General features: G+C 56.7%; 8 protein-coding genes across 8 annotated transcripts in view; 2 read left to right on the forward strand and 6 right to left on the reverse strand.

Annotated features, from left to right (window-relative positions):
- Positions 1–604, reverse strand: part of SODALDRAFT_355850 (mannose-P-dolichol utilization defect 1 protein) — a gene marked incomplete at both ends in the record, with an annotated part of 954 nt that extends 350 nt beyond the window's left edge. The window contains one exon of the mRNA XM_028613862.1: positions 56–604. Within this exon, the coding sequence (XP_028471434.1) occupies positions 56–604 (549 nt within the window). The remainder of the gene's footprint in view (positions 1–55) is intronic.
- A 940-nt stretch (positions 605–1,544) lies between these two features.
- SODALDRAFT_342547 (hypothetical protein) lies at positions 1,545–2,989 on the reverse strand. The gene is made up of 3 exons (XM_028613093.1): positions 2,557–2,989; positions 2,354–2,496; positions 1,545–2,192 (listed from the first exon to the last, which is right to left on the reverse strand). Exons 1-3 carry the CDS (start codon positions 2,640–2,642, stop codon positions 1,588–1,590), a joined length of 834 nt encoding a protein of 277 aa, XP_028471435.1. The 5' UTR covers positions 2,643–2,989; the 3' UTR covers positions 1,545–1,587.
- Positions 2,990–3,337: 348 nt separating this feature from the next.
- On the reverse strand, positions 3,338–5,394 carry SODALDRAFT_348308 (hypothetical protein). Its single transcript, XM_028613357.1, has 5 exons — positions 5,279–5,394; positions 5,143–5,217; positions 5,008–5,084; positions 3,797–4,920; positions 3,338–3,730 (listed from the first exon to the last, which is right to left on the reverse strand). The coding sequence occupies exons 1-5, from the start codon at positions 5,313–5,315 to the stop codon at positions 3,619–3,621; spliced, it is 1,425 nt and encodes a 474-aa protein (XP_028471436.1). The 5' UTR covers positions 5,316–5,394; the 3' UTR covers positions 3,338–3,618.
- A 1,215-nt stretch (positions 5,395–6,609) lies between these two features.
- Positions 6,610–11,449, forward strand: SODALDRAFT_267108 (hypothetical protein; the record flags this gene model as incomplete). Its single annotated transcript, XM_028607532.1, has 3 exons — positions 6,610–9,213; positions 9,281–9,986; positions 10,437–11,449. The coding sequence occupies 3 exons, from the start codon at positions 6,610–6,612 to the stop codon at positions 11,447–11,449; spliced, it is 4,323 nt and encodes a 1,440-aa protein (XP_028471437.1).
- A 196-nt stretch (positions 11,450–11,645) lies between these two features.
- On the reverse strand, positions 11,646–13,317 carry SODALDRAFT_327839 (galactose mutarotase-like protein). The gene is made up of 3 exons (XM_028610532.1): positions 12,826–13,317; positions 12,399–12,707; positions 11,646–12,304 (listed from the first exon to the last, which is right to left on the reverse strand). The coding sequence occupies exons 1-3, from the start codon at positions 13,081–13,083 to the stop codon at positions 11,918–11,920; spliced, it is 954 nt and encodes a 317-aa protein (XP_028471438.1). The 5' UTR covers positions 13,084–13,317; the 3' UTR covers positions 11,646–11,917.
- A 787-nt stretch (positions 13,318–14,104) lies between these two features.
- SODALDRAFT_327840 (capsular associated protein) lies at positions 14,105–17,664 on the reverse strand. The gene is made up of 5 exons (XM_028610533.1): positions 17,401–17,664; positions 17,241–17,296; positions 17,042–17,146; positions 16,797–16,954; positions 14,105–16,718 (listed from the first exon to the last, which is right to left on the reverse strand). Exons 1-5 carry the CDS (start codon positions 17,436–17,438, stop codon positions 14,262–14,264), a joined length of 2,814 nt encoding a protein of 937 aa, XP_028471439.1. The 5' UTR covers positions 17,439–17,664; the 3' UTR covers positions 14,105–14,261.
- A 240-nt stretch (positions 17,665–17,904) lies between these two features.
- SODALDRAFT_327841 (zf-DHHC-domain-containing protein) lies at positions 17,905–20,084 on the forward strand. Its single transcript, XM_028610534.1, has 2 exons — positions 17,905–19,513; positions 19,604–20,084. Exons 1-2 carry the CDS (start codon positions 18,012–18,014, stop codon positions 19,833–19,835), a joined length of 1,734 nt encoding a protein of 577 aa, XP_028471440.1. The 5' UTR covers positions 17,905–18,011; the 3' UTR covers positions 19,836–20,084.
- A 134-nt stretch (positions 20,085–20,218) lies between these two features.
- SODALDRAFT_43707 (hypothetical protein) lies at positions 20,219–24,379 on the reverse strand. Its single transcript, XM_028615370.1, has 3 exons — positions 24,130–24,379; positions 20,710–24,031; positions 20,219–20,612 (listed from the first exon to the last, which is right to left on the reverse strand). The coding sequence occupies exons 1-3, from the start codon at positions 24,130–24,132 to the stop codon at positions 20,302–20,304; spliced, it is 3,636 nt and encodes a 1,211-aa protein (XP_028471441.1). The 5' UTR covers positions 24,133–24,379; the 3' UTR covers positions 20,219–20,301.
- Positions 24,380–24,437: the final 58 nt, after the last annotated feature.

Raw genomic sequence — 24,437 nt, forward strand, 5'->3', positions numbered from 1 at the left:
AGGCACTCAACTGGCCGGTTCCGCCCTCCCGCCAAATAGCGAGGATCTGGGGCACCTTGCTCGCGACGCCGAGGGCGCCGGCGCCGGCCTGCAGGAGAGCCATGGTATCCATGCCGATGAGATCTTGGGAGAAGAGCGCCGTGGCAGCAAAAGCGAGCGCGCCGACGAAGGCGGTGGCGAGGACGCGGCGGCCGTCGAAGCCGAGGACGAGGACGGTGATGATGACGTTCTGGGCGGCGATGAGGGCGGTCTCGCCGTAGGTGCTGAAGGGGAAGCCGCTGCGGGCACTGTAGGCGAGGGAGACGGCGTAGGCGGCGGTCTCGAGGACGTAGGAGAGGACGGAGACGCCGGCGCCCGAGCCGGAGGCGACGAGCTTGGCGATCTGGGGCACCTTGACGACGCTGGCGGCGCCGACGATGCCGAGGCCTAGGGCTTTGGAGATGGCGAGCTTGAGACAGGCTTGGTCGGTTAATGTGATCTCCCGGACGAGCGAGGCGTGGCATTCCTTGCCGAGGAGGGAGAGGGCGAGGTCGTCGGCGGGGGTGGGGAGGTTGTTGGTGATGGGCTTGAGGAGCGGACGGAGCACATCTTGGAGGGTGTCCATCGTGGGCGGTCGTTTGGGCCTTTTTTTGGGGGGCTTTTTTCTTTTTGGAGGGGTTCTTTCTCCCACGGTCGGTTTAACTGACTTGCAATCCGCTGATAAGGAACGAGAGACTGCGAAAATGGTGGTTTGGTCAGTGACACGGTGGAAATCGGTCAATCCCAAGGCTTCAAGAAACAAAAAGGGAAATCGAGCTGAGGTCACGTCACATTTCGGAGGTGGACAAACTTCAGCCAATCGGATATTTCCCATCGAAAGCTACTTATAGGCCAATGGTGCGAAGAAACCAAAGACACTCATGACGCCGCAATTACGACGTGCTCCACTTTCTGGTCTCCAGTCGTCCCACCTTACGCGTCGCGTCAAGCTCGTCTCGCGTCCCCTCCCGTGACGGTGAAAAATAGAAGGAAAGGAAAAAGAAAATAAAAGAAAAAAAGGAAAAAAAAAAAACAAGGAGATGGCGCAAATACAAAAGGCATCACAAACTGACCAACCGCAACCTCATCGACTCCGATGCGTCCCTAGACTACCCCAAGGAATCCAGTGCCTCTTTGGACCAATACAATCCCCCGAAGCCCAGCCACCCGTAGACCTGAAAAGTTACTAGGCAAGGCAAAATGGAGCAATGCAGCTTGTGTCCAAATATGCCCGTGAGAAATCTGAGGAAGGAGGGAGAAGTAGAAAAAAAAATCACTTCGCAGATCTTCGGCGCTTCTTCTGAGACTTGTCGAATGCGGTGAGGAGCTCTTCGCAATTGTTCAAGTTCTTGCGCGGCTCCCACGTATTGTCCTCCGAGTCGTAACCTTTCCACTTGACGAGATAGTAGTGCATACCGTCGTCGCGGTCCACTTTGGAGTCCACTACGGCCTCGACTTCCCATTCCTTTGCGAGAGCCGGCCGACCGCGCTTGGCCTTTGGCTTGGCCTGGGCCTTGACCTTCGTGGCAGGTTGGGTGGCCGAGAGGGAGCCCCGCAGGCGGCGTGGTTCTAGAAGTAACGCGTCAGTTCTCCAGTGCGCGAGTGAAAGATACAGAACCGCGAAATGGGCGTTGGGAATGGGGGATACGGACCGGCAGCGGAGTCAGTGCGGCGCCTTTTGGCTGGAGCCTCATCTTCAGAAGCTTTGGCGGACTTGGGAGGGCGACCGCGTTTTTTGGGTGCTGGCTGCGATGGCGCGGGAGGAGCAGCGGCAGTGGTAGTGGCAGCAGCTCTCGGAGGGCGACCGGGACCGCGTTTCTTGACAGCGGGCTGTGCCTGCGCAACTGGAGCTGCTTCGACCTTGGACTTGGCCTTGGGTGGACGACCTCTCCTCTTAGCGGGTTTCGCAATTGATTCGGCCTCCGGGGTATTGGGCGCAGAGTCATCCATGGCCGGGCTCTCTTCCAGCGGGGCTAAATGATCGCCCTCTAGATAACCGAGGTCCTTTGAATGGCGTCGCTCCTCGGAGTCACCTAGGTCCTCTGAATGACGCAGGTCCTCTGAATGACGATCCTCTGAATGACGATCCTCTGGATGGTGATCCTCTGAATGACCAAGCTCCTCCAACTGATTAGAAGTAGCTTCAGGCCTAGGGCTAATGTTGTAGTATTCTTCTGCACATACAAACCAGTTAGTGTCAAAATTTCGTGCTGGTTTTTTTCTTCTCCTCATTGCGACAACGAAGGCAAGTAAGAGAATGAGAGACGGCAAGGTGCAGCTTTGTTGGACAGAAAAAAGGTTCCCGCCTGCACCTGGCGACTCGGGGAGCTCTTACCTTCTCTGCCGTTAGGGCCTGCAGCTGGAGGTTCAGCAGCAACACTGCTTGCACCCAAACCGAATAAATCCGAGGTGACCAGAGGGAAGGAATCCAAGTCATTCTCATTCTGTTCCTGGCCCATACTGATATCACCCATGATTCTGTGTTGATAATCAATAATGGAGAAACAAAAGACGTGACCAGGCGCTTGGAATACTCACGGGCTTGTTGTGGAAGAGGGTCGCATCATGATGTCCTCTCTGGTCGCCTCGACCTCCCGCCCAATGAACACCGTCTGATATGACATGGCGCTTCCTTGTGATGAGGTGGCTGGTCTGCTGGCTTTGTTTGTGATTGCGATGGGTGGCAGCAGAAAGGAGCGCCAGTGCTTCCCAGGTGGGAAAAGTTGTCTTTTGAGATGGATTTGCTGGGGGTGTTGCTAAGATAGCCTCAGTGCCTAAAAAAAATCACGTCCTAACTCGATCGCGTTGTCAGGTTTAAAAGATGAATTCGTTAATGCAAGAATCGCATGAATCAATTCGTCGGGGTGGTTGTTTGGCCAAGGTAGCTTATCCTGATCTTGGACCCGCGTCGAGATGAGAGAGATCAAAACAAAAAGGAAAAGGAAAAAAATTACGCGACAGTGTCTTTGGGGTACTGCAAGTAATTACCTTATTAGCGGAGTAAGGTACAGGTCCGGGGTAGATGCCTGTTTAAGATCAAAATGAGTGAGATGGTTCCCTGGAGGTACCATGTTCAATTCTCCGAGCCCCCAACCTCCCCAATTCTTTTGTCTCAGGTACTAGTACATTCTGAATTACTTGGCTTTGCGACGTCTCAGATTTTTACAAGGAATGTCCCAACACCATTTTCTTCACAAAGCCCGTCAACGGAGTAGAAAGTGCTTTTAAGTGTCAACAGACGTCTTTTACTTCCACTAAACTTACTAGGTACAGAGCATATACTTCATTCGTACTCTGTATAAGGATGCATGGATACGAAGCCGTGTTCTGTTGATGAAACTAACTACCTGAGGCAGTCTCCATCACCTGTCTGCCTCAATATCCAGATTCTTATGATGATACTCTCCCATGAAGTGACTAGATACATAGAAAAGCTGAAAGGCCCCTTTGGATTACAGCGTCAATCCAACTGACACGAAAAACCCCCAGAAATCCGAGTCGGTACTATGTTAAGGCTCACTTTTGAGAAAGACCCCATTTGCGGGCCCCCCAGACCTATCCAAATGGCTCATCAGCAAAGCTAAAGTGATAAATAACTGGCTAGTCTGAATCAACCTCCGTCACCCGATCCTCTCCCAGGTCCTGGAAGCGATCGGATCGCATAGCCTGTTCCACCGGATTCTGGACGTTCATTACGCCGGTTTGCTTCAGCCTAAGAGCGATTCACAGTTAGCGACATGATCCCCTGCGTTCCGTAGCAACCGGAGGGGGAACTTACCTCTCGAAAAGCACGAAAAGCCTTTCGGCCTCCCTAAGTTTCTCTTCATCCGTCATCGGTGGGATGTCTGGGGTCGATTCCTCGTCCAGGAACTGGCCCGTGATGGGGTTGACGGGCCTGTTCGTGGTGCTGTTGGAAGTGTGGGCGACGTTCTCCGGCGTGGCAATGTTATGCTTCGCCAGGAAGCCCGACGCGTAGCCAAACCCGACATTCTCGACGAACTGGGTCGCGTCCCTATCGGAAAGCTCGAATAAGAGGTTGGCTATCACCTCCCCTAGCTGGGGCGTCGTGGGGTTGTTCGAGTTTCGCAGTAGCTTGGAGCCGAGCGAGGCGCCCCGGCCTAGAGCTTCTTTCCGGTCTTCCTCGGGTGGGAGCAGCCGAGTCCGCAAATAGTTCTTCACCTCGTCATTTGCTGCCGAATGGAGCGCCTGCAGGACACCTATGAGTGGCGGCAGATTCTGTTCCAGGTCTGTTTCGCTATATGCCTTCGTCTCGAGGGACAGCTCGAGGAGCCGAACTAGTCTTTCTACGACGCGCGTCGGCTTTTCTTTGGGAAAGAGAGACGGTCGAACCTCTTCGGCTTGTAGGTTCAGGTTGAGAAGCGGATTGACCAAAGAAGAAAAGGGCGGATCTAGGGGCCTGTTAGGGGGTATCTCCTGCTTCCAAAGCAGGGAAACAATAGGTGGAACGGCTGAGGTAAATAGCGACGCCTGTTCGGAGGAGAGATGTGTGACGTTGAAGAGAAGCCGGAGGGTCTCGTCCAAAGCCATGTCCTGCATCGGATGTGCTGGTTCGGATGGTTTGCTTTTGTCCAGGGCTTCGGCATGGCGGTTCAGGTTTGCTGCAATCGCGCCCGCCATGTCGTTCTCCTCTATTAGAGTAGAGAGATCCAGTTGGGCGTAAGTGACGAGGAGAAGTACTCTGGATAAGAGGAACGAGTCGTCCCAGTCCTTAGGACCCTCCTCACGCAGCTGCTTGCATGCTATCCCCGGAGACCCAAGGTCAACCACTGTCTGCCGTGTGTTGGGTCTCAGGAGCATAGAGTTGGCGAGCACTCGCAGAGCGCCCCGAGCAACCGGCCTAGACTGGCTTTCGAAAGCGAGTCTGGCTAAAGATTTTATGCCCTGGATTGAGTTAGCACACTACGCCCGGCTGGATGTCAGAGACGGGCTGACCGTGACGGCCGGGACAGTCGTGCTAAGCAGGCTTACATCTTGGCTGAAGATGGGGTCTGCAAATCTCGGGTCTCTTCCGTACAGCTTCAATTGCTCCAGAGAAGCCTCAAGTTCTACATATGTGGTTATTATGTGCGCTTTCTAAGACTTCACGCGGGGAATGATACTCACCTGTTTGAGACAGGGTTGGGCTCTCAAGGTGACCCTGGACTTTGGTCATCAACTGGGTAACAGCTTGAAGTTTAGCTGCGTTGATCAGTCAGTCAGCAAGCACCCAATAGGACAAACAGAAATACCATTGACTTGCCTGGGCCAGATGCTCCAGCCGCCATTACCGTTGTCATGACGGTTTTGGAGCCCCCGTTCAATTATCTGACGACGCTACGGTCTGGTTCCTCGCGTATGTATTCGTTTGGATACCGGTTCACTGAACTGGGGTTTTAATGCCAAGCCATAAAAAAAGCCATACTTTCTCCAGGAACCACATTGGGGGTTGGTCCGAGTTGGCGATGGTAAGTCGATATCGACGCTCGGAGTACGTTGTACCTCGGGTGTGGGGTTTCCAATTCCGCGGGGTGTTAGGTAATCATAGTATGAAATGGTAGGTACGGAATACATGCTAAGGTATGTGGCTATCGACCCCATCGTGGCTTGACGCCCAGTAACGGAGTGGATACCTACTTCACCAAGGAGCCAATGACCAATGACCATAGTCGTTCCTCCCCAGCCACCGAAACGGCGAAGGGCCCTGCCAATTTTACGCGGCACGCACGGACCATGTTCTTAATGGCTTTCTCGCGCCGGACTCGCGTCTTGGACGTGAACCCGCGGCCGCGTTTAAAGCATCCGAGACCCATCTTAATATTTCGAAGGTACCTCCCTACCTTACCTTACTGCAAATCTCCTTGCCCACCTAATAAGGTACCTTAGCTTTGAACACACACATCTGCAACTTCTCTATCGGACTCTCTCCTCCTACGGATACTAGCCCCTTTCTCTCCCTCTTTTCTTCTCATCACTGATATTTGCACGATAGTCAGCATTTGTGGCATCTGAAATTCCATTTTCTGGTAGACCTCATGTGCAATACAGCCTAAACGAGAGCTACACTGGCGTGCAGGAGAACGCCGTCGTCGTTCCCCTTCCTCTCCTCCTCCTCTTCCCTCTTCCCGCTCTATAGAGAGAAACCTTACAATCATGGGCTCGACCGAGATTGCCCAGAGTCTTTTCCAGTCCCTACCGGCTCGCCCTCCTACACCACCGCGGGAAACACACCAGGATCCGGATGCACTCGTCAATGCAAAGTCGATTCTATCCCGACCGACCACCACTACTCTGGGCGTGAGCACCAGCCTGAATACGCCACCGACCCTCCATACTCCCAACTCCGCTACCATTAACTCCGGGAACCTAAGCGCTAGCAGGACAGGGAAACGCGTTGGCTTCTCTGCCCGGGCCGAGTACAAGGAAGCCCCTTCTTACTTAGAAGCCCCGGGATCTAGGAGGTCGTCTCCTCCCTCCGCATCTCAACCGAAGCCCGTGAAGGGCATCCTCAAGCCCTCCACCTCACCAAGACACCTCGACTCGTCCCTACGACCAGACGCTGATGAGCCGCCACAACCCATCAGCATATCTGACATGCTCGAGTCAACAGTCAAGCAGCTGGCCGGAGCTGATCGAGAATCCAAGCTTGACGCCTATACCATGGTCGTGCGGGCGTTGCAGGCGTCCAACAATCTCCCCGACCGTATCGCCCTTCAGAGCAAAATGAGCCTCTTCGTCCAGTTCATTCAACGCGATATTGTTGCCAAAACTCCCACCGGAGTCCTCGATTCTGCCCTGATCAACAAAGCCTTGACCCTCCTCGACACTTTCCTCTTCTTCCCCGCCATTGCGTCCACAATACCCAACGACTTTGGAGTATTTATACTCGACCACTTCGTCCGCTCACTCGAGGAACAATCGACCCCGAAAGACGTGGCTCGACGCCTGATGCACATCGTGGCCATCCAGGACTTCTCTCCGAGGGCCATGACGTCTGACAGAGTTCGGAGGCTCGTCAATGCGCTACATAACATCGACGGTCATTTACGAGGCAAAAGCATCGTCGTCGGCCGCATGAGAATCTACCGTCGCCTGATGACACAGGCGAGGGCTCATATGTCCACGCACACCGATTGGCTGAACGGTGTCTTCACCGACATGCTGAGCAATGTGAGGGATATCAAGGACTCCGCCATCCGCCTCGGGACCGATGCCGCTTTCGTCTTCGGGAAGGAGAAGATACTATCCCGCAAGGTCATGGAACTCTTGGAGACGTCTATCGAGGAGATGACGTACATCGAGTGGTACCATGACCAGCTTTCCAAAATGGCCAAGGGCCAGGAGAAGGCAGCCGTCCCCAGGATATGGAGTGTCATTGTTCTGCTGCTCCGACGCCCTCTCGACCGTTGGCGCTTCTCGAATCGCTGGCTTCATCTGCTCCAGACCTGCTTCAACTGCAGCGACCCGCAGTGCAACAAGGAGGCTAATTTTGCCTGGAATCGCTTCGTTTACACCACCAACCTTGAAGAGCAGTCTTTCAACAAGAGGTTCTCGACACTCTACACACCGCTTGTTAGTCAGCTGAGCAAGCCCAACATTTCGGACCAAAAGCGCGAAGTCGTGCTCGGGGGCCTCTGCAACTTGTACTATTACGCTTTCAAGCCGAGCACCAACTCGGCCCATTTCGACACCTACTGGGATATCAGCGTGAAACCGCTTACTGACTCTCTCGTGCCCTCTAAGAAGGGGCCAGAGGCCGTGACAGAGCACTTCCAGCGCCTGACTTGCATCTTGATCAGCCTGCTGGATTCTTCGACCCCAAGGATTTGGAACGACGAACGGATCAAAGACAGCCCCGTGGCCAAGCCGGAAGAACTGCCCGCCATCGACCCCAAGTGGATCCGGCACAATGCCTCAAGGGTCTTCCAGGTCGTCAGCCCCATTCTCGAACGGCAGTTCTGCGACTTGTCAGACAAGATGAGCCTCACACACCGTCTCTGGAAGACTTTGGTCGGGTCTGTGGTGCTTGCTGCATCCAAGGAGATCAAAGTCTCCGTTGACACCGCGACTTTTATTTCGGAGATGCTCAGCTTTCTCCTGAAGCAGTGGCAGGCCGGTGTATCGGAGAACGCGGAGGAGCCGGAGAAGGCTCGTCAGTTCCTGCGCAGCACACAAGATCTCATCCTGACGGCCGTGGAAGCACTCGGTCTTCTCCCCTGGACCGGGAAGATGATCTCTCTCGGTAGATTGAGCCACTTCGCTCCCGTGGCGACCCCGTCACACAAGCCAGGCAGGAACTTGGGCGACGTTCGATCACCTCTACAGCACCTTTTCGGTCTGCTCCTACGACTACCTCCTGGTATTCCGGACGACGATCATTATCTCGATTTTGTTCGATCCGTCTTCTCTCCCTTCTTTACATCACAAAAGTCCGCCAAAGCACGATCGGATCTGGCCATAGAAATGCTTCAGACAGTTCCCAACTGGACTCCACCTGTGTCTAGTCACCCGTACGGGCCTTGGGTTTTTGCGTCGGAGAACCTGATTGCTGGCATGAACTCTTCGCAATTGAGCGTTCAGACGACCAGCTCTAGCGGGGACACGGTTCTCGGCCATGAATATCGTGGCATTATCAGGTTGCTCGAGAGAGGGTGGAAGGAGACCCCGAATCTCCCCCTGGAGCAATGGTATTCGCTCCATGCCGCTCTTGCCAGCCGTGCTGTTGGCGAAGTTGGCGAGCCTGGCCTCGCCATTGGAATGACCGAACCCGTTGCCAAGATGGTTAGGGATGCCCTCCCGGCTGATCCGTCGGCTGTCATGTCGCCGAAATCGCTTCAGGTGGCCATCGAACTGATCTCCACGGCCACTCACCCGGCTGACCGCCATGTATTGGAGGCTGCCCGGCGCCGCTTGTGGGGGACTGCAGTGACGGGCTCGAGGACTGCGTCCTTCGATCCGTATGACCATCTTTACAAGCTCGTCAACGACATCCTCCTTCGCCTCTACAACCTTGACCAAGGGGACGACCTCAGCAAGTCCGCGACTCCCTTGTTCAGCGAGATTGCTAGCTTCCTTTCCCGATGCAACCCGCAGCTCGTTCTCAAGTCGATTAAGAATCTGGAGAGCGGAATTTTGGTTTGGATCCAGGATGAGAGGGGCATGCTAAGCGGCCGCCGTGACGGCGCCCGCGCTGAAGCTGTGAGCATCCCCTTTCCAGATTTCTACATTTATGTTAATTTGTTGTACTAACTGATTGATTTCCTAGATCAAGAGGATTTGGACTACGGCGTGCAAAATCATTCTCGAGGGCGAGAAGCCTCAATTGGAGAATTACGAGCAGCTTCTCTGTGCTGGTTTCGAGAGCAGGCACAGGCAGATTGTCAACATCACCGCCGAAACCTGGAACCGCGTGTTCGAAAACGCGACAGAATTGCAGTATCCTGAACAGCTCAAGACAGTCCTGCTCTCGTCCCAGACGCTTCTCGACCTTGTTCTTCCCGGTCTGGAAACAGCGAGTGCTCCATCGGATGCTCATCCCCGCTTCTTTATCGACTCGCAAGACGATCTCGGCGTGGCCAACCTCAACTCGTACTCACTGCGACACAAGCCACCTTCTTCTCTCACGCCTGTGCGCTCCCCGTCTCCGGCTGTCAGTCTGTCGTTCCCCGCGAAGCGTCAGCTCGATGGTACGCCGAAGAAAAGGACCCGCGGAACCACCCGGAACACCCCGACGGCTCGGCTGAAGCACGACGATTCGCAGCTACATTTCGTCGCGATCGAACCATCACCCTCTGTTGTTGCCAATCAAGAGTCGCAGGTGCTTACCGAGCGGCAGAAGGAGGTCCGAGAAAGGCAAAAGGACACGGCCGCTCTCTTTACAGAACTGAGATCTAGTGCAAGACCGTCGTCGACGCAGTCGGGCCGCCGCCGTTCTCCCAGGTCATCAGCCAAGGAGGGGACTCCTGAGCGCCGTCAGGGCTATGAGGAATACGTCACTTCGACTCCCACGCCTCGTCGTTTTCACCAGCCACTCACTATCGACATGGACGACCATGAGATGACGGATCCTCCTTCGTCTCCCCCAGAGCCTCGACCTTTCCCTCTTCTACCGGAGATTCAGTCCCGCTCAAGCAGCCGCGGAGAGCTTCACGATGACTGGCCTCTTAGTTCGTCGCCTGCTCCTGTCTCTCCTATTCTCGGCCACCAGGATGCTACCGATATACAACCTACCGACATCTCGATTCACAACGAGAACCTAGCAGACGAACCGAAACCAACTTCCCAAAAGTCCGTGTCTGCGATCGAGGACTCCTTCCAGATGGATGTCGTGCCCCCCAGCGCTCCCGAGCTTGCTCCGGCAGCACCTACCACTCGGCCCAAACTCCACGAGACCCCAGAAACACCGCCGCGCAATGTTGAAGCTCAAGAGGAATTCAGGTCGGAACAGGAGGATTTTGTCGACGCGTTCAGCAGTCCCCAGCGATCATCACCCATCAACAGCACTTCTGGCGTGAAGACCACAGACGAACAGGGTAGCCAAGCCGGAGATGCGTCGTTCGTTATGAGCGAGGGTGATGAACGTAGCATGCTCAAGCTTGTGGTTGAGCTGGATTCACGCCGCTGCCCTCTCCCATTGAGCCAACATCCGGCCGAGTCCCCTGACAAGGGAGGAGTCGAGGTCAATGGACCGGTGCTCGACTGCATAACCGTCGCGACGCCGGACGGAACGCCGCAGCGCCGCAAGTCGCGATCTCCCTCCAAAAAGGCATCGTCAGCCTTTGACGTGGCGGAATCACCATCGCATGAAAAGTCCGAGAGGAAGAAACGGAAGCGCCTCTCATCCAAGTCCGAGCCGCGTCGGAAGAAGCGCAGGTCTGCCAGCTTCGCTGAGGACGCGGACCAAGTCCACGACAGCCAGTCATCTACCACAACGAACAACGCCGACTCTTCGCAAGGCGACGACGACATGGCGCCGCTTGAAGGGGCCTCGTCGCCAAGGACCCGTAGCGCCAAGCGCCGCAACACGAGCGAGGAGAAGGACACGGATACGGAACTGGAGTCGCAGCTCGTGGCGGAGCAGCAAGCCGCCAGCCGCTCGCAGTCTCAGCAGGTCGAGGATGTCCATGTCCAGCCCGCCGCCGCCGCCGCCGCCGAACCATCAGTGGACGACGTGGAGATGGACACGGACGACTTGCCCCACGGTCAGGCCCTTGCGCCGCACGAAGGCATCGAGGAACCCCTCATCACGCCTGCCACGGCAGAGAAGCCTTCCACGCCGGCGGCCAAAGACATCCCTATGCTCGGTTCTCTTTCGGACGTCTTGGCCCAGCTGCGGTCCACGGCCCTGTCCCGTGATGAAGTGTACAAAATGGAGGATGTCCTCATGGACATCAAACGCGAGCTCTACGAAGCTGAAAGGAGAGGACGCAGCTGAAAGGCTCTCTCTTATAATGCTCCCCCATCTGCAGAGGGGGAAAAGGGAAAAAAGAGAAGGAAAAAAAAAACCCCCCATCACAGAACGATGCGACACACATGACATACACACAAGTTGTTGCATATATTACATGATCCAAACATGCTATGTGTTGATTATTGAATTGGGAAATACATGGATAGGCTAAGGGAAATTAGGGGACATTGGAAGCATCACTGGCCGGGGCGTACGGGAGCATAGCATGTATTATTATACCATGATGAAGGCGTCGGGTCGATTCACAACATGTTCATGATGCATTATTCTTCTTGCTTCTTTGGGTTTGGTGAATGACACATTTCTATAGTCATAACCGATCGGATGGGTTTAGGGTAGGTCTCAAAATGGAATCAGGTTATGAATGCTTCATTCTCGCACTCATATGAGTTTCAATCCCTCGTCCCTATAGTTTCGAGAGCGAGCCGCAACTTACAAAGGGCCAGGGGTGATGACCTGAGCGCCTTCGAAAGCGTCGCCGGCCTCTAGGCGTTGCCACCCCTTGACAGCGCCGGCCTCGACGCAGATCATGTTGCGCCAGCCGTCCTTGGGAGCAAAGTCGCCAATGGAGTTGGCCTTGGCTTCATGGGGATTCCAAATGACGACGTCGTCTAGGGTATCTCGAACAACGCTGTAAACGGCCTGGCCGGAGGCGTCGGCCACGACGATGGGGACCTTAGGGCCGCCGGCGGGGGTGTAGACCCGGTCCGTTTCTGATGTGATGGTGACGGGCCCATCCTGCGTCTTGGAGGTGAGGTTGTCGACCTTGTCGACGTAGGGAGAGTTCTCTAGATTGTTAATTTGAAGGGAAGTAATATCCTGTTTGAGAAGACAAAGAAGTTAACACGGCGATTTTTCCTTTCCTTTTCCCTTTCGGTTTTATTCTTTCCGTCACGGGGTCGGAGCTAGCTACCTTGACACGAAGATATGTGTGCATTAGAGTCTGGAACTCAAAGGGCTCGTCGCCCTCATTGGTGATGACAAGGGAGGTGGAAAGAGAGTTGCGCTCGAGGGTGACGCTGTAAATGATGCCGAACTTGTAGTTCCATTGGCTTCTAAGTTTGTCGTCGAGGTTTTCGGAGGAGAGGCCAAAGTCGAGCTTGACGCTGTCCGAGGCAGCCTCGGAGGTGGACTTGCCGAGAAACTCCCAGCGGGTGATGCGAGCGAAGCCGTGTTGGGGGAGCTGACCTACGGCTGGGTGATCGGGGGCGGTGCCGAAGACCTAGGCGGCGGGCGTCGTTCAGTTCATTGCTCTTTGATTCTCTGCTCTCATTTCTTGGCCAGGCCAGCAGCAGTGGTTTAGGGGGGATATGGGGGAAAAGGAGAGAGGAAGAACGTACCGGGAAAACGAGAGGGATGCCACCGCGGACGGCCTTGCTGCCATCGAGGGCAGACGCCTCGCTGAGCCAAAGTCGTTCTTCGCCGGACGAGTCCTTCCAGCTGATTACGGTGGCACCATGGAGGAGTACTTCAATGCTATCGCCGGTGGGTAGGACGGCAGAGACGCGCGAGTTGTTATGGGAGATGGTGACCTGAGCCTGGGGAGGGAGGCCCGGCGTCGAGACCAAGGCCGAAGGCTTGTTGGGACGGTCGACCATGGCGGGCGATGATGAGGGGGGTGAATGGGAGTTGGGGGTAGGTGAGATTGCGGCGATAGGCTAAGTCGAGGGGGATAGGTTCTTCGTTGGTGTTTCCTGGGAGCTCGAGGCGAAGGTAAGTCGGGTGGGGGGGAGTGGGTGAGGCAGTGGAGGAAGAGGAGACGAACAGCAAGTGAACGGTTTAGGACGCTGAATACGATGCGGGAGCTGAAGGAAGATGCGCAAACAGGCAGAATGTTAAGAGAGTAAGTAGTACGTAAGGGAGTAAGGTAGGTGAGGTAGGTAAGGTAGGTAGCTGTATTAACGATGGGTGATGTCGTGTTCCCCTTTTTAGGCCGGGGGAGGAGGGGTAATTAGGGGAGAGCCAGGGAGAAGGTGGAAAGGACGATGGGAGCAACTGCAGTCACTTGAGGACGACAGCGGGGGAGGGGTAAGAGTACAAAGTACGGATAAGAATAGGTATCAGTACCGGAATATCGGGCAGTAACAAGTGGACGCAATGCGTACTGTAAGGTATAGGTAACAAGTCTACGTGATGAAGGCCAGAGCGATGTCCCTCGCCTTACGGATATTGCCAAAATCGAGGCAAGTGGCATCATCATTAATTAACACTTGCGAGGCCCTAGGAGATTCGTTCCAGGTTGTCTTTCATATGTTTGAATGATGGATAACCACTACGACGCATAAGTTCCGTAGGGTGTGATAGCATCTCAATTAAGTCCCCGTACCTGTACATGTCTTGGCAATGACGGCCGGTCTCGGTTTCCCAGACAAAAGTCAAGACTCCAACTAGGTACCTTAGGGGAACTAATTACCCCGCTGATGCAGAAGCTGAAACACCGAATACCCCTGAAAAGCCCTGACGCATGGACGACGCAAAACGGTCAGTACCTACCTTATGTACAGTACGTGATATCTACGACACTGTACTTTGTACTACCCACCTAGTTCTTCATCCTGACTGACCCCTTACCTGTCACTTGCACGCTTCAACTGTCGGATAGAAGATAATACCAAACAACTCCATTTTATAATTATCCGTACAGATGATATCCGACCCTGTCTATCACGCTTAATGATACAAGCATCCGTACACTCAATGTTTTGCCAAGTACCGAATACAATGCCTTAATGCCCTCCAGCTCGGTCATCTCTGACCCGCCAGACAGGTCCGTCCATCACTCCTCAAACTTGAATCCAATGCTATCTCTGTCGACATCTATAACTCTCCCCCACTCTAGCAATAGTCGGAACAGGTATACCTCCATATCCTCCCGCCGCAGAGCCTTGCGTGCCCACGACCGTCCCTCGAGAGCGATCCACTTGGCATCAGCCTCATTCCCTGGGTCATCCAAGGTCCGGCCGCCCACCTTGCGTCCCAGGTGGCCGGCGAAATACACGAGCGTACTGTGCAGGCCCTGAAACCGGATATCGACGGGCACGAAGTGCACCCACGGCATCAGCCGCTCGGTGTACCAGGTCCGAAAGACGCTGGCCAAGAACGGCACGCTCGACGACCGTACCGTCCGGAGGAATTGCCGCGGTGGGCCCAGGGACTCGTCCAGCAGCAGCACGTACCGGTATCGCAGCGCTTCCTGGGCCTCCACGTCCATCTCCTTCGTCCCGAACTCCGATGCTGCCGCCGCGCACTGCGCGTCCTGGCATGACGCGTATGACGAGACACCAATATCGAAGGGAAGGAACTCGTTTGCCTCCGCCGTGTGAATCTTTTCGTACGTAAAAGTGAGTTCTCCCCAGGTGGCTCCTTTTCGGAAGGGCACATCCGTTATCCTGGGCAGCAACATGACGATCTCCTCGGAGGACGTTGCGTTGTTGACGAGATGGAGCAGTCTCTGCTTGTGGCCGCCTCGGGGCATCTCATCGCCCCTCACATCGTGGGTTCCCAGCTCCCCCCGCCAGTGCAGTTTGTTGTTGCGAGTGCGGAAGTCGCGATTGGAGTCGGGTTCGTCCTCGACCGGATCGGGCCACGGAATCAGTATGTCGTTGAAACCGCTCGCCTTGTACCTGCTGAATACCGGCACCAGCTGCTGGAACGGAGCTACCTCCTTGTCCGACAGATAGAAGCCGTGAAGGTGCGCCATGTCGGGCTGGTCACAACGATCCAGGGACGCGTCCCAGTCCACGAGAAACGGGCCTTTGGCATGACGGCTCGCGCAGGAGAAGCAGAGGTCTCGCACATTCCAGTGCCGAAGCGTCCTGCCGCTGGAACCTACTGGACATGTCTGCGCCTCCATCTCCTGGAATACTGTCGGCGTCAAGAAGGCTTCGGGGAGAACATGTCCTTCTGCGGTGCCCCTGCTGGGGGGGCCTCTTTGCCCATGCAGGTCAACCCACGGGGTCAGAACCCTCGGACCGTCGCCGAGGTTGATGGGAATATCCATGTCCTGCAGGTGTTCGGAAAAGCTCTCCATCATCTGCACCAGACTGTCCAGTGATTTTCGGTTGCGGTCTTGAGCTTCATAACTGTGCGACACCCGTCCGCCTGCTACCTTCACCCATGCTATGCTAGGCGCCTCCGGTAGAACGTTACGCAGTGACTGTCTGATGGCCTCTGGTTTCAAGCCCCAGAAAGGGTGCATGTCGTCTCCAAGTTGTTTGAAGTGATCTATGATGGGCGATGCCCGCGACCTGGCAAAGTCGAACCACTTGTCAAAGTTGGGTGGAGGATCGCGGCCGTGGTTCCGTCCACGGTACTCCTCCACCGCGACGTGCAGGGTATTACTGGTGGAAGCGCGTGTAAGCCACCGGTCGGCCTCGATCCGGGAGGCGTAGATTATATCACCCAGCGGGTGTCGGTCATGGAATGGCCTGCTGACGAAAAGGGTGTAGATTGTGGTCCCAGCGAGGACGGCAAAGAGGGCCACCCAAAAGAAGACACGCCGAACAAAAAGCACCGTACGTATGTTGCAAGTGAACAGAAAGACGCTGAACCCGATGACGATGGCGTGGAGAGGCAATATGACGGCGACCTTGGACGGCCCCTGCCATAGGTTTAACGAGGACAGGTTGCGGAAAGAGGTGGAAAGACCAGCGAAGAATGTAACGATACCGAGTGGCCCTAGGGGACCAGCGTCGGAAATAAGGAGGCTAGTGGAGATGGCAAGCACCGAGAAGGCGAAGCTGTCGATTACCATGTCGAACACGTACAGCCAGCCCAGACCTCGGAAGCCCGAGGGCAGAATGGGGGCATGCCGGAGTCGGAAGAGCAAGCAGACCAAGCCCACCAAGGCGGCGGCAGAGAACTGGATACTGCTTACCGTGCGCAAGCGAGCCTTGGTCGTCTTGGCGAAGGCGAGGATGCGCCAGAGCAGAATGGCGATGGTGGCATCGAGGCCCAAACCGAGGACTTGCATGAGAACGACGCCTGCGCGGGTATCGAAGAGAGACGAACACATGTAGGTGGAGTATACCTTCTGACTGGCCGCCGCCCTGTACGTCCCGAAGTTGAAAAGGAGCACGCTGCCTACCAGGAGCAGACGCGCTTGCTTGAGCCAGTCTAGCAGGTCGGCGGTCGAACTGCGCCAAGGGTCTTCGGGCTCCAAGGCGCTGGTGGGGGGCTTGTGTCTGTGGCCGAAGAAGACATCGTAAAATACTATAAACGTGCACAAAAACGACTGTTGGTCATTCCATTTAGTCCGGGTCTCGAGAACAGGGGACGAGCTACGAGAGTCTCGGGTGGTAGGGTAGCTCACCTCGACACCCGGCGTCGAGCACTGAAAGTTCGCGACGATTTGATGGAACAGCTCCAAGCGCAGGACAATGCAGAACACAACGGCCGGAGCAAAGTAACGTCGTGGTCTTTCGGGTGAATTTGGGAGTGGTTGATTCAGGAGTCCCGAAGATGTTTCGTCTTTTCCCACCCCTCATTCTGTCAGTATAGGGGGTCTACAAACCACCAAGAAGTGTGTAGATAGGTGGGAACGTAAGGGAGACTCACCGAATCTGCCATCAGGCCCAGGAAACCAGCGTGAAAAGTAGCTCACGGTCCAAGTCAACCCGGCAGAAAGAAGCAGAATAAGACATGCCGAAAAACGAGGCCATTCTGGAGTGAGGTGATCCGAACGACTTTGTCAGTAAAGGAGGGAACCGAAAGCAACACCCTACGTTTCTAGCAAAACATTGGAAGGAGATCTCACGGTTCAAGGTATGTGTCTCGAAGGTAGTGGAGGTCCAGATGAACGACGCCACGGCACTTGAGGGAGGATTTCAGTTAGTCTTCATTCTCATTTCTCATGTAAATGAGTAAAAAAAAACCCAGATTAAAAAAAGATTTTAAAAAGGGACCGTAGAACAAACCAGAGGCCTGCGAGTTGAATGCGTGCATGGTGGGCCATAGGGACTTAAGGGGCTTGGCGAAGCGTCTGCATAAGGAGGGTTGATGTGTGATGGCTGGCAGCTGTGAAGGGTCTGTGAGGGTCTCATCGACGAAGCTGCGATCCCAAGTTACAGGATATATACGGGAACCGAGCAAGTCGGGCAAAGGGAAGTTCCCAGGATTCCATTGAAAGTCTTGGACTGTGAACAGGCAGGGGAATTCGAAATGAGGTCCAAATAAGCGACTGGGTGATTAACTGAGTAGAACAGCGTAACAGCGTACATAGTCAAGGTACTCACCCACTTAAAAAGGGGCTGATTGTATTATATAAGCAGCACTTCTCCAACTCTCTCAACGCGTCCCTTTCTCCCCTTATCTTATCACGCGTCAGACGTCCTCTGTAAGGTACCTTTACTTTGTAACTTTGTCTTCACATCGCGACGATTCCTCCATTCCTCCATTCCTCCATCTCCCATGGTCCCATCCTGGTCTCTACGCTTTAGACACCCGACGATAACTCTACGGGGCCTTGGATGACTGACAAGCACCTCCATAGCGTCTCTGCTCTTACCACATCGTTCGGGCCACAGCCATGGCTGGTTTTGGTGATGCCCCTTATATCGAGAAACTCGCCATCCCCGCTGTCTCTCTTCTCGTGATCTTTCTGGGCTACTCCTCCCAATATCTCTTCCACACCGCAGAAGACTTGGAACCCGGCCCGCTCTCCCGCCGCGAGTCTATCATCTTCAATACCCTCTTGTGCTGCATCTGGTACACCTACTACAAGACTTGCACCGTCGACCCAGGTCGCTACGTCTTCCCTTCCCTCCCTTCCCTCCCTTCCCGTGCCGACCAAAAGCCCCAAAAGCCCGCCACCGATGGCCGTAACGACGACGAACAAGACGACGAACGACGCCGCGAGGAACTGAGCAGGAGAATAAACGCCAATCCGAACCACTACGCAAGGTGGTGCCGCAAGTGCGAGGCCCCGAAACCCCCTCGCGCGCACCACTGCCGCACCTGCGCCCGCTGCATCCCCAGGATGGACCACCACTGCCCCTGGACCACCAACTGCGTCTCCCTCACCACCTTCCCGCACTTCCTCCGCTTCCTCTCCTACACCAACCTGAGTCTCTGGTACCTCGCCCGCCTCCTCTTCGCCCGCTTCGCCGCTCTTTGGCGCGTCCGCCACCTCCCCTCCTACCTCGGCCCGTCCCTCGCCTCCCTCGTCCACCTGTCCCTCCTCGCCGGCGTCGCCTTCTTCGCCTCCTTCGCCCTTGGACTCTTGCTCTTCTCCACTGCGCGCGGCTGGCTCTTGAACACGACCAGTATTGAAGGGTGGGAGATGGAGCGGCACGAGGAGCTGCTTCGTCGTCGGGGCCGGCGGAAGGAACATTGGTGGGGAGACGAGGACGAGAAGAAGGAGGAAGACGATGCCGAGGACGAGGACGAGGACGATGATGACTACAACGACGGCGGACCCCGCGAGCGCATCGAGTTCCCCTACGACCTCGGCTTCTTCGAAAACCTGAGCCAGGCCATGGGCACGCGCAACGTCCTGGCCTGGCCTTTGCCCTGGGCGGGGAACCCCGTCATCGCCCCGACCGAGGGGAAGGGCGTCGGGTGGGAATGGGAGGAGAACGGGTTCAACCGGCGGGAGGGCCTCTGGCCGCCGCCCGACCCGGAAAAATTGCGCACACAATGGCCTGCCCGAGCGGATCCTGCCCGGGACGGAGCCGTACTACCGACGTACGCGAGCACGGAGGAACAAGTTGCTGCCTTCCGCCGCCGACAGGAGGCCGACCTGCGGCGGTGGCGGGGGAACCGGTCTAAACTCATGGCCGAACTGGAAGAGGTGGGAGCAGAACACGATGATCTTCCGAGGCGGAACAAGCACGACAAAAGGGAGGTGAAGGCCAGGGCAGGATGGGCGAATTCGGACGGCGAAACGCTGCGCGACTACGGCGTCGATGAGGAGACGGAGACGGACGACCAGCAACAGCAACAGCGACAAACCACGGAGCGCGCAGACGATGATGTGCCCCTTGCGGAGCTCCTGCGAAGGAGGAAGGTCCCAGTTAAGGATGCCGAGGGGTAATGGACATGTTTCTTTTAACTATTTCTTTTCATGACAAACCCGGAAACACGACAAATGCGCTCTCAAGTTGACGACAAGAAAAAAAGGTCAAGGCATTCTATTCTGGAAAGACAACTTTCCCAACCAGCCCGTCCACACGCTTTTGTAACCCAGCGCCCCAGCTACGACGGGAGCAGCAAGAAGAACACACACACACAAGACACGCCATCAAATTCCAGAGGCGAGTCGTTCCCCATCCTCGAAGCGATACCAGCACCACTTCTCGTCGCATCGATGACTGAGCCAAAATCCGTGGCGCGGGTCTTTCAGAAGAGATAGGGACGCATCTGACTCGTGGTCGATGAAGCGCGATGAAGCGCCGAGGGAGTTTCTCGTCAGACAATGGCACAACATCATTGTCGTTCGACCACGCCGAGCGTATGCTGTTAGGGGCAAAGAAGAAGAAATGAGGAATGGAAGATGAGAAAGATGAGAATAAAAAAGACAGCTGTCGGCCGTAGTCATGCCGTTCATCAAGTCCGCCTGGCCGCTTACATCGGATGCGGAAAAAAGAATACCCGGAAAAAAAGAAAACGAAAAAAAGGGGCAAGCAAGGAAAGACAAAAGCAAGCAACACCATCGCCAATGGGCCACAAACCCATGCAATATCAACAACGTAAGCCCAATGCAGTGATCCAACCCCAGCATACCCCTCTCTTCTCCCTTTTCTCGCACCGTTCCTGTATCTTTAACTGCCATATACTCTGCCATCTATTCCGCCATCTATCCGTCAAACGCCCTCGTCCTACCAGTCGTCTTCCTCCTCCCTCTTCTGCATCGCGTTCTTCCGAGCCAGCAGCGCGTCAGCCAAGCTGTTACCAAGGCTGGGCGTCGGCGTGGTGCTGCGGCTGTTATCCGACCCGCTCGCCCCGTTGCTGATCACCGAGTCCCGCGCCGCCTGCGCCTGCAGTCCGACGGGTTTCCGCCCCGCCGCCGGTCGTCTGGGGGGTTGGGGCGGCGGCGCCCGTTGCACCGGTGTTGGCTCGGCCGCCACCTCCTCGACGTACGCCGCCGGTACCCAGGCTTGGCCTGAAGCGTTCTTGCCCAACCACCAGCCTGTTGTTGAGTCGGGAGTTAGTCGCCTTTTTCTTTCTCTCTTTCTTTCTTTTCTTTTCCGAGGGATTGGGGGTCAGAGGGGAAAAGAGTAGCTCACCGTTGTTCTCCTTCTGCACAATCTCAATCACTTCACCAGCCTTGACGGACAGCTCATTCTCCCTCTGTCCGTCAAAGTCGTAGAGCACCTTCGCCCTCATCTTGGCCTTGGCCGGAGGAGCAGGGGGCGCGGGAGGAGGCGGGCGGGCTGCCGCGCTCGTGGAGGTGGTCGACGAATTGCGCGTGTGCGACGGGATGGCAGTAGTCGTAGTAGCAGCGGTAGCAGCGGCAGCAGCGGCGTTGACAGCTTGCGGAACAGCCGCCGGCTGGGGAGTCGATGGCACGGGACGGGGCTGCGGTTTCCGGTTCTGTTGGATCCGAGAAGGTCTGCCGTTGGGACCGCCCGGCTTGATGAGCTTCCCGCGGGTAATCGGTCGTGGCGGCACCGGCTTGCCCTTGGGCGTCGGCCTTGACCGGGAGTTGGGCGGCTCGCCGGGCCGGGTGTGGATGGCGCCGCTCTTGTAATAATCGGCCGCTTGCTGCGAGTCCTTGAGCACTTTGACCGGCTGCATCTTGCCGGGCTTCTTGGCGTACTGGATCACGTCGGCGATCTGGAGGTGGAAGCCGCCGGGCATGACCCTCTGCATCTGCGTGAACATCTCGGTCTTGAGCACGCAGTTCATCAGGGGGTCCGCCTCCTGAGGAGACCCCACGAGCAGCGAGAACCAGTCGTCCCGACTTGACGACGCGGCGATGGCTTTGATGGCGCCCAGCGGGATGGCCCGCTCTACGGCGATCTGCACGTTGTCGCCCCCCACGAGCATCTGCGCCACGATGTAGAACTTGCTGTTCGTGACGATGATGGTGCGCGGGCTGGGCTTGCTCGACCGACCGAACTTGGCCTCCAGGATCTCGCCACGGCACGAGAAGACGGCCCTCTCGTTGTGGGCGAGGCCGATCGAGTTGCGTATATGGGCGCCGGGACCCGTCGTCGCGTTGATGCCCATGTAGTCGCCGATGAACCGCCTCGCTCCGAGCAGGCTCATCCGCCGCCTCTCCTTCCGGCCTCCGAGGACTTGGTGGCCCTGGTCGCGCAGCTGCAGGTACTCGGCCCCGGTCCTCTTCTTGCGCCAGAAACGCTGGATGCGGGTGGCCGACTCGGCGCGGTAGGCCAGGTAGGCCCGCCACATTCGCTGAATGCGGGTGGCCATGTTGTGCCAGTACCGGTCGCGCATGTGCTCGAGGGCGAACAGGGTCTCGGGGGACTTGATGAAGGCCTTTGTGGTGCCCATCTGCCACTCCTCCTTGGGTATGCTCGTGTCCTTGAGGATCTGCTTGACGGCGCCCTCGTACGACCCCTGCCAGATGTACTCGCCGGCGTAGGACGTGGCCGGCGACAGGAGGAAGAAGCGGTCGACGAACTTTTCGAACGACTGGCGGTAGGCGAAGCCGGCGCGGCGGATGCGCACGTTCTCCTGCAGGCCGAGGTATTTGATCTGGTGCAGGACGTTCGGGACGTTGTACTCGGTCGGCGACTTGTTCTCGTTGGGCTTGATGGTACGGATGTACGAGGGCTGGCACTTCATCAGGGTCTCGACGAGGGCGTTGGCCGAGGTGCGGATGCGGTCGCCGGCCGAGGGCGGCTGCTTCCGGTTGTCCTGGTCGATCTGGTGGGGGAACAGGTCGTGCACGAAGCGGTTGCTGCTGGCCTTGAACAGGCCGAGCAGGCCCTTGAGGAGCTGGTCCTTGTTCTTGTCGGTGATGCCGTCGACGGTGTAGCTCACGTCGCCGGCGTAGTGCTTGATGATGAAGCTGCCCTGGCGCGGGGTCAGGTGCGGGTTCGACATGCCGTTGATGCTCTGCATGAAGGTGCGGTCGCAGGCGGCGGGGTCGGCGTGGGCGGTCTTGGTGGCGTCCTTCATGGCGGAGAAGACGCCGGGCGGGCGGACGGACTCGATGAGGTCGCAGACGACCTTGTTGTCGAAGTACTTGATGGGCGTCCACTGGATCTGCTCGCGGGCGTACTCGTCCTGCTCGGTCTTGAGGGTCAGCTGGATGAAGATTTGCTGCAGCTTCTCGTTGACGTAGTTGATGCAGAGCTGCTCGAAGCTGTTCTTCTCGAAGATCTCGAAGCCGTAAATGTCGAGGATGCCGATGGAGTTCTTGGTGGCCTGCTTGGCCTTGAGGGACTTGTTGATGCGGGCGACGATCCAGTCGAAGAGGTTGCTGTAGAGGGCCTTGGCCAGGGCGTCCCGGGTGGCGGCGGCCTGGGCCGGGTTGGCGGGGGACTCGATGACCTCGCCGCTGCGGGGGGTCAGGATGCGGACGGTGATGGCCTTGACCAGCTGCTCGGGGGTCACCTCGAGCAGGTAGGCGAGGAAGTCGACGACGGACTGGTCGACGACGGCGGCGTAGCCTGTCTGGTCCTCCTGGAACTGGATGTTGCCGGTCCACAGGACGGCGGCCAGCATGCGGAAGATCTCGTCCTGCTCGGCCTGGCTGAGGCCGATGACCCGCATGGCGTCGAGGTTGTCCTGGAAGTCGGCGAGGTCGTCGATGCCGTCGACGTCGAGGCAGCGGGAGCGGCTGGTGTAGACGTAGGCGTCGGGGCCCTGGACGCCGTACTGCTGGCGGTAGGCCGGGGAGGCGCCCTTGGCGAACTGGTAGAAGATGTGGAAGTTGCGCTCGTCGGTGATCTGGCCGACGACGCGGGACTTCTCGAGCAGGTAGTTGATGATGTCGGCGCCGACGGGCTCGCCCTGGGCGTTGAAGTGGATCTGGAGGTACTTGCCGAAGCGGGACGAGTTGTTGTTGCGCAGGGTCTTGGCGTTGCCGAAGGACTCGAGCAGCGGGTTGGTGGCCAGCACCATGTCCTTGATCTTCTGGATGTCGCCGCCGCCGCCGCCGGGGCCGCCGGACACACTTGCGATGTACTGCATGATGCGCTTGGCGGCCTCGGTCTTGCCGGCGCCCGACTCGCCCGAGATGATGACGCACTGGTTGTCGGCGTAGGCCTTCATGTTGTAGTAGGCGGATTCGGCGATGGCGAAGACGTGGGGCGGCATCTCGAGGCGGTTCTTGCCCTTGTAGCTCTCCAGGACCTGGTCGGTGTAGATGCCGAGGTCCCGGAAGGGGTTGACGGAGACCAGCACATGGCCGATGTATGTGTAGATTTCGCGGGCTTCGAATCGCTTCTTGAGGTTGTCGTTGATGCCCTCGTTGGACACCTTGCTGAGCAGCGTGAGGTCGGACACGCCAATCTCTCTCTTCTTGGAGACTTCGTAGGTGGCCTTTTTCGGTCTCGCTGCGGCACCGCCTTGGCCCGATGCTGCGCCGGCCTGCGCGTTCCTCGCCGCCTTATCCTTGTGTCGTCTTGTGATACCCTAATGGATTGCGGTGGACGCTCCAGTCAGTTTGTTTGACCCCTACCGCCTTTGAGAATGCTGACTGCTGCTTGGAACAAGAAGCGGGTCAGACTCACCATGCTGGGCAAATCTCAGAAACTGACAACAAGGCTGGTGGTGAGGGTTGGAGGAGGCAAGAAAGCGGAGGAGAACGAGGAGGGAAAAGGAGGAGGACGGGGCGGGAAAGTTTGCACAACGTAGGCAGAGTTACAGATAGCAGATGCAGAAGAAGAGATATTAGACGAAAAGAGAGAAAAGGTTCAAGGGCTCATGGGCTCGTGGCTCGTGGGAGTTGGTCATGAGAATGACGTTTGATAGTAGGGGGGGGGGGGGGGGGGGGGGGGGGGGGGGGGGGGGGGGGGGGGGGGGTTGTTGGTAAGGAAGT

Source organism: Sodiomyces alkalinus (genome assembly GCF_003711515.1).
Source record: "Sodiomyces alkalinus F11 unplaced genomic scaffold SODALscaffold_1, whole genome shotgun sequence".
In the NCBI taxonomy this organism is placed as follows: Eukaryota; Fungi; Ascomycota; class Sordariomycetes; order Glomerellales; family Plectosphaerellaceae; genus Sodiomyces; species Sodiomyces alkalinus.

Bases quoted from the DNA above. Each gene is read 5' to 3' on its own strand.
- SODALDRAFT_348308 (XM_028613357.1), bottom strand. From the start codon at position 5,315: ATGACAACGGTAATGGCGGCTGGAGCATCTGGCCCAG. The intron at 5,085-5,142 runs GTGAGTATCATT...CCACATATGTAG, and splicing joins CCCAACCCTGTCTCAAACAG to AACTTGAGGCTTCTCTGGAG. The intron at 4,921-5,007 runs GTAAGCCTGCTT...AACTCAATCCAG, and splicing joins ACCCCATCTTCAGCCAAGAT to GGCATAAAATCTTTAGCCAG.
- SODALDRAFT_342547 (XM_028613093.1), bottom strand. From the start codon at position 2,642: ATGTCATATCAGACGGTGTTCATTGGGCGGGAGGTCGAGGCGACCAGA. The intron at 2,497-2,556 runs GTGAGTATTCCA...TTATCAACACAG, and splicing joins CCCTCTTCCACAACAAGCCC to AATCATGGGTGATATCAGTA. The intron at 2,193-2,353 runs GTAAGAGCTCCC...TTGTATGTGCAG, and splicing joins AGGCCCTAACGGCAGAGAAG to AAGAATACTACAACATTAGC.
- SODALDRAFT_327841 (XM_028610534.1), top strand. From the start codon at position 18,012: ATGGCTGGTTTTGGTGATGCCCCTTATATCGAGAAACTCGCCATCCCC. The intron at 19,514-19,603 runs GTAATGGACATG...CAAGAAAAAAAG, and splicing joins CCAGTTAAGGATGCCGAGGG to GTCAAGGCATTCTATTCTGG.
- SODALDRAFT_327840 (XM_028610533.1), bottom strand. From the start codon at position 17,438: ATGGCCCACCATGCACGCATTCAACTCGCAGGCCTCTG. The intron at 17,297-17,400 runs GTTTGTTCTACG...TCCTCCCTCAAG, and splicing joins ATTCAACTCGCAGGCCTCTG to TGCCGTGGCGTCGTTCATCT. The intron at 16,719-16,796 runs GTGAGCTACCCT...AATGACCAACAG, and splicing joins GCTCGACGCCGGGTGTCGAG to TCGTTTTTGTGCACGTTTAT.
- SODALDRAFT_327839 (XM_028610532.1), bottom strand. From the start codon at position 13,083: ATGGTCGACCGTCCCAACAAGCCTTCGGCCTTGGTCTCGACGCCGGGC. The intron at 12,708-12,825 runs GTACGTTCTTCC...CCCGCCGCCTAG, and splicing joins GCATCCCTCTCGTTTTCCCG to GTCTTCGGCACCGCCCCCGA. The intron at 12,305-12,398 runs GTAGCTAGCTCC...CTTCTCAAACAG, and splicing joins ACACATATCTTCGTGTCAAG to GATATTACTTCCCTTCAAAT.
- SODALDRAFT_43707 (XM_028615370.1), bottom strand. The intron at 20,613-20,709 runs GTGAGCTACTCT...ACTCAACAACAG, and splicing joins TGTGCAGAAGGAGAACAACG to GCTGGTGGTTGGGCAAGAAC.